The sequence below is a fragment of the Rhineura floridana genome, chromosome 6 (assembly GCF_030035675.1).
Source record: "Rhineura floridana isolate rRhiFlo1 chromosome 6, rRhiFlo1.hap2, whole genome shotgun sequence".
Taxonomy (NCBI): domain Eukaryota; kingdom Metazoa; phylum Chordata; class Lepidosauria; order Squamata; family Rhineuridae; genus Rhineura; species Rhineura floridana.
The window spans coordinates 107,949,114-107,968,676 of NC_084485.1; the positions used below are offsets into that span (position 1 = coordinate 107,949,114).

At 39.2% G+C, this 19,563-nt stretch overlaps 1 protein-coding gene across 1 annotated transcript in view; it reads left to right on the plus strand.

The window, feature by feature from the left end:
* Positions 1-19,563, plus strand: part of TNNI3K (TNNI3 interacting kinase) — a 273,974-nt gene that overhangs the window by 79,476 nt on the left and 174,935 nt on the right. The window contains exons 11-18 of the mRNA XM_061633422.1: positions 2,825-2,919; positions 4,001-4,150; positions 5,532-5,618; positions 7,569-7,625; positions 9,511-9,603; positions 9,688-9,745; positions 9,833-10,027; positions 12,760-12,864. Of these exons, the coding sequence (XP_061489406.1) occupies positions 2,825-2,919; positions 4,001-4,150; positions 5,532-5,618; positions 7,569-7,625; positions 9,511-9,603; positions 9,688-9,745; positions 9,833-10,027; positions 12,760-12,864 (840 nt within the window). The remainder of the gene's footprint in view (positions 1-2,824; positions 2,920-4,000; positions 4,151-5,531; positions 5,619-7,568; positions 7,626-9,510; positions 9,604-9,687; positions 9,746-9,832; positions 10,028-12,759; positions 12,865-19,563) is intronic.

Here is a 19,563-nt window from a genome sequence, read left to right on the forward strand (position 1 = left end):
ACTGTGTTCTGTGGACCACCAGTGGCCCATGAGCTTCATTCATGTGGTCCATAGTGTCTCTGTGAATTTGTGGTTGAAGACAGAGATGGCATATCCATCACATTAAATATTTATATTCATTTTAATAGTATTTTTTTCATTCTATAGTCTCTCTTGCAGATTTATTTAGTACAGCCATTTCTTGAATTTTAGCCCTGAGGATGTCCCACTGATATTGATAAGAGCTATTTAGGATGCAAATCTAACTTCTTTTATTTCTTGTATTTTATTGTATTACATTTTGAATTCTTTAGATTGTCCTAATTCATGAATGCCTGAAGAGGGCTGTAATAAATAACATAGAGATTAGGCAAACTCTCCTGAAGTTGTGTATGGTGATATGGCTTATACAAACCCAGTTCTGTATCTTCTTGACTAAACAGATCTGTTAAGAAAAATGTACAGTAATCAATAGCATATCATACATGAAAAGCATAAATGGCCTCTTGCCAGTCTCTCTTTCAGATTTCTTTAGTACAGTCACTTCTTGAAGTTAGTCCTGAAGATGTCCCACTGATATTAACAAGAGCTAAATATTTAGGATCTACCTACCCCAGTGCAAATCGCCCTTCTAGACTATTAGGCAGGTTCCTGTGAGCCTGTGAGCCAAACTACATGTAATGTTAAATGCACTAAAAAGGCTAATGAAACCTTTCCCCCTCCAATATTTTTTAGCTGAAAATGTTCCTCCCCAAGTCATTTTTTTCATCTGCAGGAAGAAGAGATACCCCCATAGCTTCTCTATATGAAAAAGCAGTGTAGGGAAATGGCTGGAGGGTAAAGGGCTAAGGAGCCACTCCCTGCCCAGTCATCTTCCACAGATACAGCCTCCTCAGGCTGCTGTGAGTTACAGAAAAACCACAGAGAAAAGAATCTCCACATGATATGCAGTGGGAGCCTCAAAGTCATTTCCTTAGCTGTAAAAGGTGTGAGGATGTGAACAATGAGACCTGTAAAGCATTTTGAATACTAAATGTGCTGTGGAAAAAATAATTAATATGGTAACATGTATTTTGATCTTTCAAACATCTGGGAAGTATTTCTTACTGAAGTGTGCTAGCAATAAAATCTGTAATTCAGTTGCCTGCCTTTTTCCTTAAAACAAACAAGCTTCTCCAAGAATTCTTTGCATTTCCACAAAACCTTTGTTACTTCCATTTCTTATATAGACATAACATGAGAAGGATAGCAATAGGAGGGGAAATCCAAGTATTTATTAAAATAGTTTCTCATGTTAAGAGCTTAAAGTTGGAAACTTACAATCCCACCTATCTGCAAAATAGTACGGTGACTACGGGTGAAGCTGTAGTATATTACATGCTTTTATGTCTATGTTAAAAATATATATGTCCAGCCCTTCCAGTGTATTTTCAGTGCTCGGGGCAGCTTAGGATTTTTAAAAAATCCAACAGTAAAATCTAAGAGAAATCAATCAATCAACATCAAAAATAAATAGCAGTAAAGGTGCAACAGATCAAACTAGTTTACAAAACAATGGGCCACTGAAGGGTCCCCCAAACTGTCAGATCAAATGCCTGCTGGAATAGAAAGGTCTTGGCAGGTAGTGAAAAGCAATGAATGAGGAGGGAACAAAACTCCAAAGGCAGGGAGTTCCTTGGTCTGTCCGCGACTACAGAGAAGGCCTTCTATGTCCCAATCAGCCCTGTCTTGCCTCAGTTGGGATACAGATTAGAGCCTTCTCAAAAGCTGGTATGGGAGGAAACTTTAGATGCTCTGATAAACATTATACCTATAGCTTTCCTGGCTTCTTCCTAATCTAACAATATGTTGACGCTCTGAGTCCAGTGCAAATTAAACTGTAACAGCATAGAACAGCTCCCAGATTCTTTGTAAATCAATATCTGTTTCCAAGTGGACACATGTATAAAACTTTTCTGCATTACACTTACTTCAGGAAGGCCATGGAAGAGCATTATGGTGCCTTTATAAAGCAGTCATACGTTAAGGCTTATGATATGAGAAAGACAACAGAAAACAAGGCAGAAATCCTGCATTTATTTCCATATTTTAAAATGTTTATAACCCACTCTTCCTGTGCTCATAGTGGCTTCCATCAAAATATACAATACAAACCTTTGATTTGCTGTCCTGGAGGAGGTTGAGAGGGATGGAGGGAAACTTACTGTCCCTTCTGCCTGCCCAAAAGGCTTTGGTAGCCTGTGAAAAGCTCCAAATGGGTTTTTCTTTGGATGGGACTGAGTTGACCCATGATCCACTTGATGGCTCCAAGGTGACATAGCCCAGAGTAGGCTTTTGACTGCCCCCCACCATGAGCCCCAGCCACCATGAGCAACGCCCTGCGGATGCAGTCACGCCCTGCCACTGCCCATCTGTAGTTTGGATTTCTCTTTTAGACAGCAATATTTGCAATACAATCTAGACTGTATTCAAACACTGCAAAAATCAGAAAACTCTTCCCAAAAAGGTTTAGTGATGGTAGGAAGGAAAGAGTAGCTATGAACCTCCCCAGGGAGACCATTCCAGAGCCTCAGGGTGATCATAGTAAAAGCCCTGCTCTGTTCAGCCAATCTTCTTACTTTGCTCAGCAAAGTCACTTGGAGTAAGGCCTAGCCTGCACAAGGTAAAAAGGTTTGAAAGCTTTTACAAGGAGAGTCTTGTACAACTGATACTCACAAAGCTTTTCTGATGCTAGATCACTTTAATGTGGTTTATAATGCTCATACACTGTTGACTAGCTATATTCAAATTTATTATCTGTGATTTATTTTTATTTTTTTTAAAAAAAAACTTCTATTTTGTGTAGTGCGTGTACCTATGGCAAGAACATAGAACTGGTCAAGTTTCTTCTTGATCAGAATGTGCTGAGTCTCAATCACCAAGGAAGAGATGGCCATACAGGTAAGACTGAGGGAGGATGGAGGTATGGATGTGTGAGTGTGTGTGCTGTGTGTGAGAGAGTGGGAGAGGAAAGAATTACACCTAAGAAAATTCAAAATACAAAACAAACAACCCTGCAGTAAAACTGAAATTGAAAAAGTTCAATAGACAACTGCTAACTAAGAATGTAAAAAGACTCTGCTGGATCAGAGCAAGGACCAGATGCTTCCGTTAAGTCCACAAACCCTCCTACAGGGTTTTGCAAGATATGGGCACCACATTATTTTAACCATTTGAAAAGGCTCATCTGACATTGATTCTAAAATAGGATTCTCTGCTCTACATACGTTGCTCACTGCTTCATTTCCTTAGACTTCATTTTTAGCTCTTTTGAAATGAGCACAGGCAGCTGCATGCTTATCTCACATGTGTGATATATGAAGACAGACTTGACATTTGAAAAATCCATGCAGAATGGAGCTTTCTTGCATGAGTCTGTAGCACTCAGTCCAAATTCTGCCCCTTCACAAGCACTCATCCAAACCAAGCAAAATAATTTTATAGGTTGGTTGTTGCCCTTGGATCACTAGTTGTCCATTCCTAATTGACAGTATTAACAATACAGGATGCACAGCAGGCATTCATAACAACAGCATATTTCACTAAGGGAACTACCAATTGAATGTTTCCATTGTCCCTTCAAAAGGTGGGATCTTATGGGTGGCTTCTGATGTTAGTGCAAAACCAAAAAGGATATTCATGAGCGACTCTTGCACCTTGTTTCTACACATCTGAGATAATTGCCACCCTGAGCTCCCTGAAGGAGGAAGAGGGAGGTGTATATTGAATAAATAATAATTGCTGAAGCAGTAACTGCCTATCTTCCCCTATAGGGAAATGCATCATCCAGGATGCATCTGGAATTTATACATCTTCTGTAGGTACTCGATACCAAGAACATATTATATCAGGAACAGAGAAAGCATGAGTTCTAAGGTGCCTGTTTGAGAGAGTTTTATTGTTCTACTATAAGTGTTTTTATACTGTTATGAAAACCTTGCTTACAGCCATTCTTGTTACCCCCACCCCTTTAATTTTCTAGGGTTGCATTCTGCTTGCTATCATGGCCACATCCGTCTTGTCCAATTTTTACTGGACAATGGAGCTGATATGAATCTAGTAGCCTGTGATCCCAGCAGATCGAGTGGCGAGAAAGATGAACAGACCTGCTTGATGTGGGCCTATGAGAAAGGTATTGCCATTTTGGGCTTTGCAACTTGTACACAGCACTACAGACTGGAAAGGATAGGGCAGCATAAGAAAAACAAGCCAGCTCAGTCCAGGCATGCTCACAATGCCTGTCTCTTTTATATGTCAATTTCTGACACTGTTAGAATGAGGAATACCAAGTATGGGATTTAGGCTCTCAGAAATGCTTACAAGCTAACCAAAGCTTTTATTCCACAAAAATTCAATTCCGACCTTCTTCAGTTCCAATAAAATAAAAAATCCATCATTGTATACCCCAGTTCAGAAAAACGCAGTATAGACTTTAGGGCTAAATTCCTTCTCCCTCTCCCCTGTTATCACTGAACAAGGTATCACAGACATCATTAGAATGCAGTTATCCATGAAGTCCATTAGGAAGTCAGGGACTGCTATTGATTTTATGTGGAAGCAAACTCTGGTTCTACTGTGATGGGCAGCAAGCGGCATAAGCTCCCTTGAAAGATAGATAGCCATCCTTGATTTCCTGCAGAAATTCTTCAAAGAAACTGCATATCTCTGTGGTTTCGGCTTTGCTGTACTGTGTGTTACACATTTCACAGATCTGCCCTGGCAACAGCTCAAATTCATGTTCTGCTTCTCTTTGTCCTCCAAACTCAACTAGAAAACTGTCAGTTCTCGGAAGCTATTTCTTTTGTGCTCATCTGTTGCTGAGCTAGGGGATGTTTTTTTCATGAAAATGTGCATGAACCCACTTAAACCTCTGCTCATTCTGAAGTCATAAACAACCATACTTGAGAGAGCAATTTCTCTCAGTATATCTGTACAAATATATTAAAATCCATATCGTAATCTGATGTCATTTGCTGAAAGATAAGATAAAGACCCAATAGAAATTAACTATATTTACATAAATCTATTCCTTTATCACACATATCTGTGTTTTCAGGTTTGGATTGCTAGTTGATATTGTGAGTTTATTTTTTCAAGACAATAAAATTTTTGGATTGCAGTGGTTCCCCGTTTATTACGGCAAATAGCATATTACGTTATGATAAATGGGTAAACTAGGCTTTGAACAGTGATTGAATATTGACAAAAGGTGAGGACAGATTACAGGGGGGATAGAGTTAAAGTTGGTATATCTAACTTATTAGTGCCATGGTATACAGACTCATCCAATTTTGTTCATAGATTTTTGGTGCTCTCAAAACCTAGCATAACTTTCCTTGTCCAGCAATGCACCTTGATATTTGGTGATGGATACATGCGGTGGTCAATAAGCCTCATTTTTTGCTGTGATTTGGTGGCAACCTGGTAGCACAGTAAGACTTGGGGCTGAGCTATGACATATTCTACCATTTTGTTACTGTTGTTTGCTTATTATTACAACTGGCATATTTCAGGACATGATGCTATTGTCACACTTCTGAAGCATTACAAAAGACCCCAAGATGAGTCCCCTTGTAATGAATATTCCCAACCTGGAGGAGGTATAGTATTGTCAAGCTTGTTCACTTTGCACTGTTAAGAATGTAATATAATAGATTTTTTTTCAGCCTACTAGATGGATGTGAGACTAGCTTGTGTGGAGAGCCCTGAAGGGTTAACAGCATGGAGCCTGGATAGGGACAGCAGAGGCAGTTGTTCACTATGGAACCTGATCAGCCTCTTAGGGACCCAAACAGGAACCAGGTGGGACAGAAGACAGAGAGATGGGTGAGACCAATCCTTAGGGAGGGGCTACAAAAGAGGTCTGGCCAGTAGAGAGGGGAGAAGAGAGGTCAGGGGAGAAGTCCTCAGCTTAAAGGATTAGACTCTAGTTCCTAGACTGTCTTCCAGAATGAGCATCTTCCCTCCCTCCACACATACATCATTTCCAGCAATAGCGGATAATGCCACAAGAACTAGCTGTTAATTACAGGGGCATTCCCCTCCTTGTACCATTACAAATTATGTGGTTAAACCAGCAAATATCTGCATATGTTTGGGCCGTGAACCTAGGAAATCAATTTGGAGTTGAGCTTCCCTCATCATATCATAATGACAATGGGTTATAGGTCAGAGTCTATGCCGAACAATACATTTCATTGCATTGAACCATGTCATTACTGTATTTTTCAAGATGCTTTCCGTTTTTCTTTTAAAAATTCCTTTTATCCTAAAAAAAGTTGTAATTCCATGTTGCATGTAATAAAGAAAGATCCCTTCCTGCATGTTTGATTTGTTGTTCAAGCATTCTCTTTGTGTTTGCTTTCCTTTGATGTCTTTTTGATTACTTGCACATTGACTCCAGTCCTAAACCTTTTATTTGAAGTTAGGTTTATTGAAATCAATAATATATACCTCAAATAAAAATAAAAATAAGAGTGTATATTCATCCTAAGACATCTCCCACTGCCTCCAATGCCTTTAGTTTCTTAATTCCAAGGATTATTTTTTCTGACCAGCTATTCAACTGGCAAATGACAAGGCATATGAAGAACATTTGCCAGTATGAACTGTATGGGAGGCTTACAAGAAACTGTGCACAAAGCATTACTCAGGCAACACCACAGTATAAAGCAAATAAACCTCTGTTTTACTGAAGGTGGAATATGGAGTTTGCTAAGTTAATGTATAATGCAATAACAGGATTGGGTGAAAGTCTAGTTCTCAAGAAATCAGTGGACTAGCTGATTTCAGCATAGCCATATAATTGGGAGAGTGGATGGACTGCCCTTCCTCCTGTGTTTTCAATCATACATGATTATTCCTCACATTTCTGGTTATTATGATTAAAAAGCAACCACCATAAACATTCTTAAAATGCCCTGCATTTCTCCCATTTAATCTTGTGTATAACTAAAAGCAGAGCTATGAATCTTGCTATGTCATCTTTCAAATCTCTTTGAACACTTCATCCCTTAACTCCTAGAACTGAAATGGTACCTCCTGCATCCAAGATTTTTCATTCAATTGGTGCCTGAATCTCTGCAAGAGGCACTTCTTGATCTGCTGGTGAAAGACATACAATGACAGGGCCAGTCAAACCTCGGAAGGGAGGGAATTCCACCACAGAAAAGGCCCTCTCACATGCCACTGCTCCACAGACCTCAGAGTACAGGAAGTTCCAGAGTTTTCAGTTTAGCACAATACTAATACAGATTGAAAAAAATATAGCCAGCCCTTACTTCCAGGACATACATATAAACCAGCTTGGAAAGTATTCCTGGGGTCTAAAGCTGAAATTATGAATGAAACGATGACGTTTCCTTAGCATTAATGCAACTACATGAAATTTCCACATTCATATTAATGAAGTTAGATCATTGCTTTTCTAAACACAAGGGTATAATAATCCTAGGATATAACATGATTTGTTAGTTTTTTTAAAACAGCGTATAAACCACTACATATTTGTTTTGAACATCTGTAAGCTTCCTTCTCTTTTTCTATTTCAGATGGATCGTATGTGTCAGTTCCATCTCCTTTAGGGAAGATTAAAAGCATGACAAAAGGTATTTTTAATAGCTAAGGAAGCCCATATTTTATATCTCATTACAAAACACATTAAATAAAGATGGGCCAAATTCTTGCAAAAGTCAGATTGAATCTTGTATAATTCAATTTCTTCCCATCCCATAGGTGGGACTGGTTTGTCTATTCTGGGCATCCACAAGAATGTCTAAGCTGATGGCACAACTGCTGGGCATGGGCATCTTACCTTTCTCTGTGTCTACCCTGGTTCCCTTCACGCTAGGTTTGCCTGTTTTTTCCTCTTTTTTTTCTGTCAAGACTCCCATGCTTTTGAAAGCTTGCCTAATATGAAGAAATTTGACAGGCGATGCTGTTCCTATCACTTCATCTCCATACCTGGAAAAGTTTCACCTGCCAGATTTTTGCCTGTTATTAAACTGCTGTGTCACAGGAGCCCTGTCGGGGGGGGGGAAGGTGGCAACCCCAAACTGTACATCCATGGCACTGTTGAGAATTGGCAGCATTTTCCCTCCTTAAAGTTTAGTCCTGACCTAATCTCAAGAGTTGCAAGGGTAGAAACACACACACTGTTCTGCCTGTTCCAGTGTGTCTCCACCTCTCTCTTCTGAAAACGGAGGCTACTCAAATCCCACCCTTTTTTTTACGATAAAACCTGGTGGGAGCAGCTTGGATGCATTTTTTAAAAAAATTCAGCTTCAAAGAGATTTTGCAACTGATTGGGAGCTCAACCTGTTGCCCCTCCAAGTGTGGCTAATGGAAATGCTTTGTTATTGCAACTAATGTTTTTACAGCCCAGGTGAAATACACAGGAAGCAATGAGAATTTGGAATGAGGGAGAGTATGCACGGGGATCAAAGACAGCAGCAATTTCTACCACATTGTTTAAGACCTTGCTTAGCATTTTTTCATCCTAAGAAGAGCATAGATTAAACTTTTTCTTTATTAGTGTCTTCTGTTTACACATCTCACAATGTATAAATTGGGAGAATGTATAAGTTGCTGGGGAGTTGCCATGCAGCCCAGTCCTATGGATGTCTCCTCAGATTAAAGTCTCAGTGTGTGTAGGATTGCAGCCTTACAGAAAACTCTGTATAAAACTCTCTAACTATAATTACTGTAGTATTTCATGAGTCCTGCAGAAATACAAACTAAATTGAGACATTATGCAAGATGACACATTAAGGCACTACTGAGATGACTTTTTTTTCTTAACAAAAATTAAAAGTTATGATAGGAATACAAAGCTAAGGGCTATCACATTTAAAGACCTCAATTAAAAAATCTTTACAAAAAATAATTGTAGGTTTGAGGCAGAACTCAGTTGCTCCTTGATGGTTCTTTTCACACACTTCCCTTAGAATTTTCTTCCCACTTACAAGTTTTGGGTGCATCAAGAATTCTATCCATGTAATCAGAAGGCATATTCAAATGTTCTGTTGAGAAATGTTTTGATAAACCTGTTATAGTAGAGCACGTGGATGAACAAGTTAGTCTTCAGATTCAGTTGTGTATCAAATCCAATTCCAAGAGTCATTTAACTGTATATTGGAATGGCACTGAAACACACAACCTCACTAGCCACTGTTAGACAGATAAGAGAAAGAACTAATTCCTTGTATAAAGGATTTTCTGCAACCATTACATGATCCAGAGAGAATATGCATAGGGAACAGTGTTCTTTAGTGATAAGCTTCTAAAACCAAAAAGCTGTAAGGCAGTCAGAATGTTGCAAATCTGTATTTATTATTGAGGTTTTATTGAAACAAAAAGGAACAAAAATACCAGTACAGCAATTCATAGTGGGAAAAGATGCCATTAATGTGGTGGGATTGTTTTTTGTTAAATTTGGTGTGTGTGTGTGTGTGTGTACACTGCATTTTACAAACAGAACATTTTCTTTTGCAGAAAAGGCAGATGTTCTCCTCCTCCGTGCTGGTTTGCCATCCCATTTTCACCTCCAGCTGTCTGAAATCGAGTTCCATGAAATTATTGGTTCAGGTAAAAGGAAGTGGAAAAGGTTCCATTTTAGAAAATGATTTTTTTACCTGTTGCTGTGTTCTTATTTAATTTAATTCCCTGTAGGATCGTTTGGAAAAGTATATAAGGGAAGATGCAGAAATAAAATAGTGGCAATAAAACGGTAAATGTTAGCAAAATTTCTTCTTTACTAATTAAAAGTCACATTCCTGAAGCTACTTCTGATTATTTTTCTTGTGCTGCTAACTAGTTACCGAGCCAACACCTACTGCTCCAAATCCGATGTTGACATGTTTTGCCGTGAAGTTTCCATCCTGTGCCGACTCAATCACCCCTGTGTCATCCAATTTGTTGGTGCTTGCCTGGATGACCCAAGTCAGTTTGCAATAGTTACACAATATATATCTGGAGGATCTCTCTTCTCCCTGCTGCATGAACAAAAAAGGTAAACTGACTGACATCTAGGAATGGAGAAATCTGTCAATTTCAGTTTCTCATTTTTCCAAACTTAAATTCAGTTCTCCACATTTCTGAAGCAATTTATGGTTTATTTATTTTTAAAATCCATATAAAAAATTCACCAGCATTTTAGTGTGAAGTTCTCCATATACACACATTTTTGAATGCAGTTTTGACTAATGTCACATTTTGCAAGTATTGTCCATTATATAATGCATTTTGTATATTATTTTCATGAATATATGCATTTTATGCACACTTGCCCATAATATATACATTCTTATACACATTGGCTGGTTGGAGAATTGCATCGCAAAATTCAGATAAGTGCAAATTTCAAAGGATGTCTATATTTTGGTTCACATATTGGTTTGAGAAGTGTGAATTAGGCAGTTTCTCATCAAAATGCAAACAGAACTGAATTTTCCCCTATTCTGCTATGTCTGTTGTTTTGGAGAAAATTATTCAGTGTTTCAGAACTGTGTTGTCCACAGAGAACAATGAGGTAGAGAAATGGTCCAAATCTAGGTTTCATTCCTACAACATTTACATCAAGGGAATGTACCTTTTGCAGTCAGATATGTATATGACAGTAAGCATGATGTACTCACAGTTTCACTTAGTGCAATTTATTTATTTATTATTTGATTTATATCCCGCCCTTCCTCCCAGCAGAAGCCCAGGGCCGCAAACAGAAATGCTAAAAACATTTTAAAACATCATAAAACGGACCTTAAAATACATTAAAACAAAACAGCAAAAACATTTTTTTAAAAGCTTTAAAAACATCTTTTAAAAAAGGGTTAAAAACATATTATTAAAAAAGCATATTAACAAGCAATTCTAACACAGACACAGACTGGGATAGGTCTCAACTTTAAAAGGCTTGTTGAAAGAGGAAAGTCTTCAAAAGGTGCTGAAAAGATAGCAGAGATGGTGCCTGCCTAATATTCAAGGGGAGGGAATTCCACAGGGTAAGTGGAATGACTACCATTCTTACCAGCTAGCTGCATTTTCCCACCAGGATGCCTTGGTGAGTTAATTAACTTGTAAGGACTCTTGAGATTGTAGTGGAGGGCAAAGCATAGTTTTCAGAAAATTATGACACAAAAATAAGCATCTCCTTTCCTGCTCTGATCATATCTCTGTCCCCAAAGCTTGAATAGTGGTTGAGCAATATCTCTGTTTTTATTTATTTATTTATTTATATTTATTTATTTATTTATTAAACTTCTATCCTGCCCTTCATCTGAGGAGTCCAGATGTAAACAAAGGAGAAAACATTAAAAACATCTTAAAACATCTCAAAAACAAAACATTTAAAAAATAAAACATCTTAACAAAATATTTTGAATTTTTAAGAAAAAATCTTAAAAAGCAATTCAAAAACAGGCACAGACTGGGATAAGGTTTCTACTTAAAAGGCTTGTTGAAAGAGGAATGTCTTCAGTAGGTGCCACAGAGATAACAGAGATGGTGCCTATCTAATATTTAAGGGGAAGGAATTCTACAGTGTTGGTGTCACAACACTAAAGGTCTGCTTCTTACGTTGTGTGGAACAGACAGATGATATCTGCAGGAGGCCCTCACCTGCAAAATGCAGGTGACCAAAAGCACAGGTGGCTTTTAGCCTGGCCAAAAAGAGCAACAGGATTATTATTATTTGGGGTTCCTCAGTTGTAGTACTACAAGAAGGCAGATCATGAGGTGCCTTAAGGGAATGTTCAGTGAGCAAACACAGTTCCGTGCATTTTGCCCTCTCAGTGCTTTTCTGTCTCTCTCTATATTAAAACCACTGACCTTTTCCTGTAGTATATAGCATACATGAGTCACATGAAGCTATTGATTATGAGACACCGCTATTTGCTCTTTCTTTCTATTTGTGATGCACTGTGGTTTGGATTATATGAGTGAATATATAGGAGGCTGATGCATAGTAGATGCAGAGCTTGGAAAAGTTACTTTTTTGAACTACAACTCCCATCAGCCCAGCCAGCATGGCCACTGGACTGGGCTGATGGGAGTTGTAGTTCAAAAAAGTAACTTTTCCAAGCTCTGATAGATGGACATGGTTCACCATATGGTCCCTTTCAGTTTTATTACTCTGTGATAGCAGCAAATCTGCCACTTTATGCTTCTACAACAATTGGCTTTAGGGTCTTTGTAAGACCTTTTGCCAAAGGGACTGTTTGGTTTTCTGCAGTCATACAGTTGGGTGATTTGTTTCTTTTGCTGCTATACAGAATATATTACAGAATATATTGGTGGGTCTTAATTTTATTATTGTACTTTAATGATCCATTGTGTAAACCACTCTGGGACTTTTTTATGAACAGCAATACATATATTACATTAATACAGTAGTCATAAATATAATCACAGTAGTGTGTACAATGAGAACAGAGGGAAGTGTCCAAGTGTATATATGGGGGTATATGCTGAGACCTGCTCCACTCCCTCATTCTTCCAGCAAAAGCCCTTCTGATAAGCAGTGGATAAGAAGGAAATGGAAAATAGTAGCCAAAGTAATGACTAATCCAGTTTCAATTCAGAACAAAGCTATTTCCAAGTTATTCCATCTTGAGATAATTTATTAATTTAAACTACTTTGAAACAACTTGATTTTAACAATCAGGTTTATGTTAATAATCAGGAAGTTTGGCAAATTCTTCTCACCTCTCTCCAGTTTGACTAACATATGATCTCTTACCATTGCAGGAATCTTGACTTGCAATCAAAATTAATAATTGCAGTAGATGTAGCCAAAGGTATGGAGTATCTTCACAATCTCACCCAGCCGATTATACATCGTGACTTGAACAGGTACATTTCTTTTTTTATCTTTCAAGTCCATTGTAACATACAATAGTGAACTGCCGAAATTAGATCACTGAACTGAAGACTGAGGTATTTTCAAAACGGAACGCATATTTCCTCTTCAAAGCATCTGTGTGTCCATTTTCAAACAACCAGACAGCAGATTATCACATTTGAGACTAAAATGAAACTGCACATTCTGTCAATGTCCAGAAAAATAAGGGCCACATGTTTTCCTCCACGATCCAAAGTTTCTCCTTAAGTGCAAACAAGGTCCAAGCTCTTGGCTTCAGTATACTTCAGTATACAGTATACTGTGATGAGCACCTGTCGTTTCTGAGGATGCCTGGAAAGTTCCAACATAAGGGATTAAGTATCTGGCTGTTAAGAGTGTGAGTTTTCATAGCCAGGATGGCGAAATTCCAGGGCAGGAGAGAAACTTTCAATGAAACTGCCAGTGGAAAAAAAAGTTATTTAAATGGTTCATTTCCCAGCCTCTCAAAGCATGTGACTAAAGAAGACATAAGTGGGAACAGAGGCAGGCAGAAAAACATCATTCAGGAGTGGCAGTGCCAATGCTACCCTGTTGGAAAGGAAGACACATAAAGATTGGAGGTTTGATTTCAAACTGTACAGGCAAAAATGGCTCACCTGATGTCATTGTTATTGACATGTGGGTAACTTTGTGCCATCAGTGATTGACAGGTTGGGCAGCCCTTCCCATATGTCATACAGTACTTGGCCCATCGGCGGAGGATAAGGATTTGGCCCACCAACCAGATCCAGTTCCCCATCCCTGCTACAGAGCAAAGGAAACTCTAGGTCCCTATACTTTATAAAAGGTGAGACGGATTACTGATAATTATCCGCTGATAACTAGAAGGCATCAGTCGTTTACAAACTTCCTAGAGCCTGCCCAGATCCCTTATTGTTTGGGAAGAGGGTAGAGGGGAGGTGATCTGTTTGCTGCTAAGCAGCTTTACAGATCCCTGTAGATGTCAACCATCCCATGCGGTTGGAAGAGTTTGAGCAGGCTCTGGCCATTGTAATGGGGAGATGCAATAGCCCACTGACTATAAGTAGTCTGCATAGATCTTAAAACAACTTCACAGTTTTTTTCATGAGTTTCATTGTAATAATTAATACCTAATTTGAAAGACATCAACTGTCTGTCATGCTTGAGATAATTTTGGAAGTAATTAATTCATCCTAATTTATTAACTCAGTGGGAGTGCAGGTGATCATCATTAGAACAGCCCTCAACCTGCTTAGGTTATTTGCTTTAATTATAGTCATTTACTGAAATAAAACCAAAAGGTATTGTTTTCAAGGAAACCTTGGTTTCTTTTTTGTATTTTGATGTGATTTCTGCAATTATATATTTTTTTAAAAAATACTATTTGATTCTTTACAAAAAATCCAAGTGAAAATTTATACTTTTAAAAATGCCACTGCTCTAAAATACTTTTTTTCTCCTTATAGCCATTCGGTTGAATCAACTAAAATAAACAAACACAATAAAAAGCGTAAAGCATTTTGTAGGAAAGTATGCTTTCCTAGAAATAAAAGCTGTTGAATACAGTGGGTTGTGCTCAACCCAGCATTAAGAAGATCATTCCATCAGCACAAGAATTTCTCCCTGTACAATGGAACATTCTCCCTCTCCCCCCCATGCACCCCTCTAAATCTGTTTGGGGTTTCCCCCTAACCCTCCAGAGATTTGGGGATGGTGTGGGGGAATGTTAGAGGAGAGGGGGCAACTCCCATTGTGCTAGTGGTATTCCTTGCACTTGTGCAACTATTTAGTTGAATACTGCCCAGTGAGACTTACTTCTGAATACACATGTGCTGGACAAGCGCTAAATATATTATAATAATGAGGATATGAGAAATCCTTTGCTGACAAAATTTTCAAGGGACAAGGATTTTACAGTTATAATGTTTTTAGCCAGATACAGAGGTTCTAGTTCACACACATAACTCCTGCATTCACAAGAGTTACCCGATTTACTGTAGTGGGAGTAATTCTTTGCACATGAAATTAGTTGCTGTCTAAGATTGCAGTGAATGGGAAAATAAGCATTTGCTTAATAGAAACTCCATATGTGCATCAGAGACCTGTGGTGCTTTGGGTCATGGCTGCATATGTTTGCTGTGAACACTTTCTTGTATCATTTTATTTTTTTGTTATTATTAAATTTCTATCCCACCTTTCCTTCAAAAAGTTCCCCAGGATGGCAAATACTAAATATGGTATCAGATACATTATCAATTTGCCATATATACAGGAGTGACTAAGACCCAAATGATCCAGTTATTGTATAAATGTATACTTAAAACAAATTGCAGTGTCGAACGTCTCTATAACAACTCTTTGTCATTATCTAAGGCTACTAATCTACAACAGGTTCAACGATTACAATAACGTTTAGCTGGTCTGAAAAATTCCAGTGCCAGTAGTTCTTTTGTCAAAGAAAGGAACTAGATTTATCTGGTCAAGTTTTGGGGATCAACAGAGAGCGTCCTGTATTTTTAGTTTATGTAGCTGTGACAACAGACAGTAGCCTTTTGGGTTCCTGTACCCACAGAGTACAAGAACATAAGAGACTACTCAATCAGGCCAAATGCCGATCTAGTCCAGCATTCTGTTCTCACAGTGGCCAACCAGATGTCCATTGGAAGCCTGCAAGCAGGAGCTGAGTGTAACAGCATTCTCTGTGATTCTCAGCAACTGGTATTCAGAGGCATACAGTGGAGACATAACGTAGCTATTGTAGCTAGCACCCACTAATAGCTTATTCCTCCTGGTATATTCCCAGCCCAATTCAAGGTGAACACATTAGTGTTTAAAGTCCTAAGCAACCTAGGCCCAAAGTATCTAAAAGAATACCTCTTTCCCTACAGACATTCTCAGATGTTATTATCAGCAGATGGGGCACTCTTGGTAGCTCCACTGTCTTCAGAAGCTTAGGGGAGTGGTGGCCTGGGAAAGCGCATTCTCTGTGGCAGCCCCTAATTTATGGAACTCTCTTCCCACAGAGGTACATCACCACCTTCATTATACAGTTTTTGGTCAATGCTGAAGAGACACATCTTTACCCTGGCCTTTGACACCTGAGATGTATATTTTTCAGAATAACAATAATATTTGTCAGATCCAGCACATCCAAACCCATTTACTATACCCTAGTAGCTGAGGGGAAAAAAACCCCGTTTATCTGCTCTACCATGAACTTGTATGCTGCAGCCAACTTATGATCTGTGTATCAGTATAATGGAGTAAGGTTATGAGAATATTTAGGAAGTGATTGGAGGGTTGGTTTAATTCCTTATTAGTCTGGTCAAATTCGGCCTGTCATCAAATTTGCGTAACAGACAGGTCCTTCCCTTCCTCCCCTTTTAGGCTCTTACTTTAGGTTATTTGTTCCTCCTCCTCTCTGTTTGTCTATCTTCTCCCTTTAACATTACCATTGTCTAAAAGGCAGTGGGAAAGACTTACATCAGTTGGCAGCAGCTGGGAAAGGTGGAAAGAGAAGATGAAAGAATAAGCATGGGTGTACTTTACAGTTTGATAGGCAAAAAAAGGAACAAGTGAAAGATGCTATGGAAGCATCAGTGCTGCATCTGGGACACTGGGTGGTAGAGAAAGGAAATGCATTTGTGTTGCAGGGCTTTGCTTAGTAGAGGCTGGGGGCTCCAATGTCAGCGGGGCAGTGAATGTGCTCTGGATTTTAGTCTGAATTTTCGAGAAGCTGTCCAGGGTGCTGGATCTGTGGTCACTAGCCTCCACTGGCTTAGCTTAGCACCTTCCACTGCCCCCTCAATAACCCATTAAGTTGCTGGTATATGGTCCATTTGACTGAGTTTCCTCCTGCTTTTCTGTAGCACTTCTTAAGCATAGTCACCTAAATGCAAAAGCAGGCAGTTTGGAGTCAAGAAATGTATACTGAAGCTGTGGTTGTTGTGGTTTTAATTATAATGCAAGCAGTTTTCATTTAAATCTTTGGAATTTACTTCCACAGTTAGGATGAGGGCATTTGCAAATAAAAACCAAACTGCACATACAAGTTATCTGTATGGATATCAAGATTTGCACATATAAGTGCAGATAACATACATGTGCAATGCTTACAGGCATATTGATGGAAGCCTTCTAAAAACATGAGCTTCTGCTTCAGACTTGACTAATGGCTGGCACAGCTGAAGCAGGATCAGTGTCAGGAGACCCAAATCTGCTTCCTCAACCACTGCCTTTTGTGCTAATTACAGTTCATTAATCAAATGAGGTGGAAAGCCTGTCATTAAGCTTTTGAATAACCCATTTCTGAACAATTCAGGACTAGGATTCCTGCACCTGACAGGCAATGAAAGTAGGAATTGTGTTAAGTGTTTGTTGTTGTATAAAATGTTGTGAGATGCTGTCCATATAAGTCCCAATGACACCATATTAGTATGTGATCACTATCCTTGCTTTCTGTAAAAACGTGTCTTTAAGATATTCTGCAGAAAAACTGCAAAATACAAAATGCATCACTAACCTAATGTTCCCAGCTCTTCTCTAGAGGGAAGTCATGAGTAAATAGATTGCAAATCAAACTTCTGCATGCGCCGTTAATCACTTCACACATTAATTTTAAAAGGTGACATTGGGAAGGAGCATGTGTTATAAAAGCAAGAATATCTGATGTCTAGCCTTTTGAATACTTATCTCCCCAAGAAGCACCTGCTAAGGATTCTCACAAGTCATTGAGGCATGATGATGTCCGACATTTCTTGCAACAGTGCTGGCTGCTCATAAGTAGGCTGCACTTCTAATACCAGAACTGTCGAAAACTGTTTCAATTTTGTTCTCCAACTAGATATAAGCTACCTTCTAATTTCCCGGTGTACTAGTTTCCAGTTCTCAGCTATCTGTATTCTGAAAAGAGGGCTGATTCATATTTTACTTTTTGAATCTAGGTGCAAAAGGTAGACTGATGATGTGCCATTGTGCCTTCTGTTTTAATGGCACATGAACATTTACTGTAAATTGTCAGGCATCATGCAATAAACATGGAACCAGAAACTCACTCCTGCATTTGAACCTATTTAAACTTGCCAATTCCATTCACAACACTACCCATGCATTATTATTTTTTTACCCATGCTCAAAAAATGGGGTGTGAATTTACTTTATATCAGCTTTTGAAAAGAAATCACCCAAGGGATCTTTTGTGATATCTACTGTCAGCCAACAGGTTTTCATGTCTGCATATTCCACCTATTGAAGCAGTTTGCCACTTTCAAGGCATTTCTATCCTATACTGTATTTATCATATTTAGAGTGAGCAATTCAGCAAGTTTCCCCTAGGTTAAATCTGAAGCACTAGCATCAAGAGGGAAGCTATGGAAAAACAGAAACAGAAGAACGTCACAAATGCATTACCTATCCAAGCAATGTGCACCCCACTCCATCAGCTGCACATTATGCTCCTTTATGACTAAACAAATGTTTTCAATTCCATGTACATTTTTATGTTTACCTTGTTCACTTTCTCAAGAAAACAGCAGAAACAAAAAAGAAATGCTGCTTCTCTTTTTTTGCAATAGTCTGCTATGGGTTTAAGACTGGAGCAGGTCTTAGAGATGAATATCTGAAACATTCAAGCTGAGTGCCTCAAGAAGGAGTAGGAAAAGTATCTGTTGAGGGCTACATTCTTTTGAGGGTGATTTCTCAAGGGCTGCATGCCAACTGAGTTGGGCTGAAACCAGCAGCACAAAGGGCCAGAGACAAAAATTGGCAGAGGCACTGTTTGTTCTCTCTTTCTGATCTGATGTGACATCCTCCTCTCTTTCTCTCCCACTCTGCCCAGCAGGCTGTAAAGAAGGGACAAATAACTTTTGTCCAAGGTCTGAACTAATCACTTGTACAGGGCTCTTGAGGACAGCATAAAGTTGTCCTGCTCTGTGGTGTGGTGAGACAAGGCAGGACTTGGGCTAGCCTCTAAGAGCATAAAAAGGTAAAGGTGTCCCCGCACTTGTAGTGCGAGTCGTTTCCGACTCTTAGGGTGACATCTTGCGACTTTTACTAGGCAAACCATATATATGGGGTGGGATTGCCAGTTCTGTCCCCGGCCTTTTCTTTACCCCCCAGCATATGCCGGGTACTCATTTTACCAACCACGGATGGATGGAAGGCTGAGTGGATCTCGACCCCTTTTACCAGAGATTCTACTTCCTCCTTTCGTTGGAATCGAACGAATTCGGCTGCATTACCGCCGCTTACCACTCTGCGCCACGGAGCTCCAATATTGCTTCAGCAAGGAACAAACTGAGACTGAGCCCTATATAGTAGCATCCTCCTCCTCTTCCTAATTGTTAGCACCACCCACCCTAGAAGGTGCTGCTTTAATGAAAGAGGGCCTGTTCTCTCTAGTAGTCTTCTATTACAACAGAATGAGGAAGCCTTTGGTCTTGCTAGGTCTTCTGCAATGGATGATAGTGCTAAATCCTCAGACCAGAGAAGCACTGACCCCAAACGCTCATCTAGTAGCAACACTTCTTGGGCTGGCCATGCATCCCCTTCCACTTCTGGTTCAATGTCCTCAACTCCATCACCTGAAGAGGAACCTGACTCCTGGCCCCTGACTAAAACTAGGCCTAGGAGAGCAGGTTGCCCATCTTTTTCTCCATTTCTGACCCCCTCCCATTTCTCTCCCTCTTCCT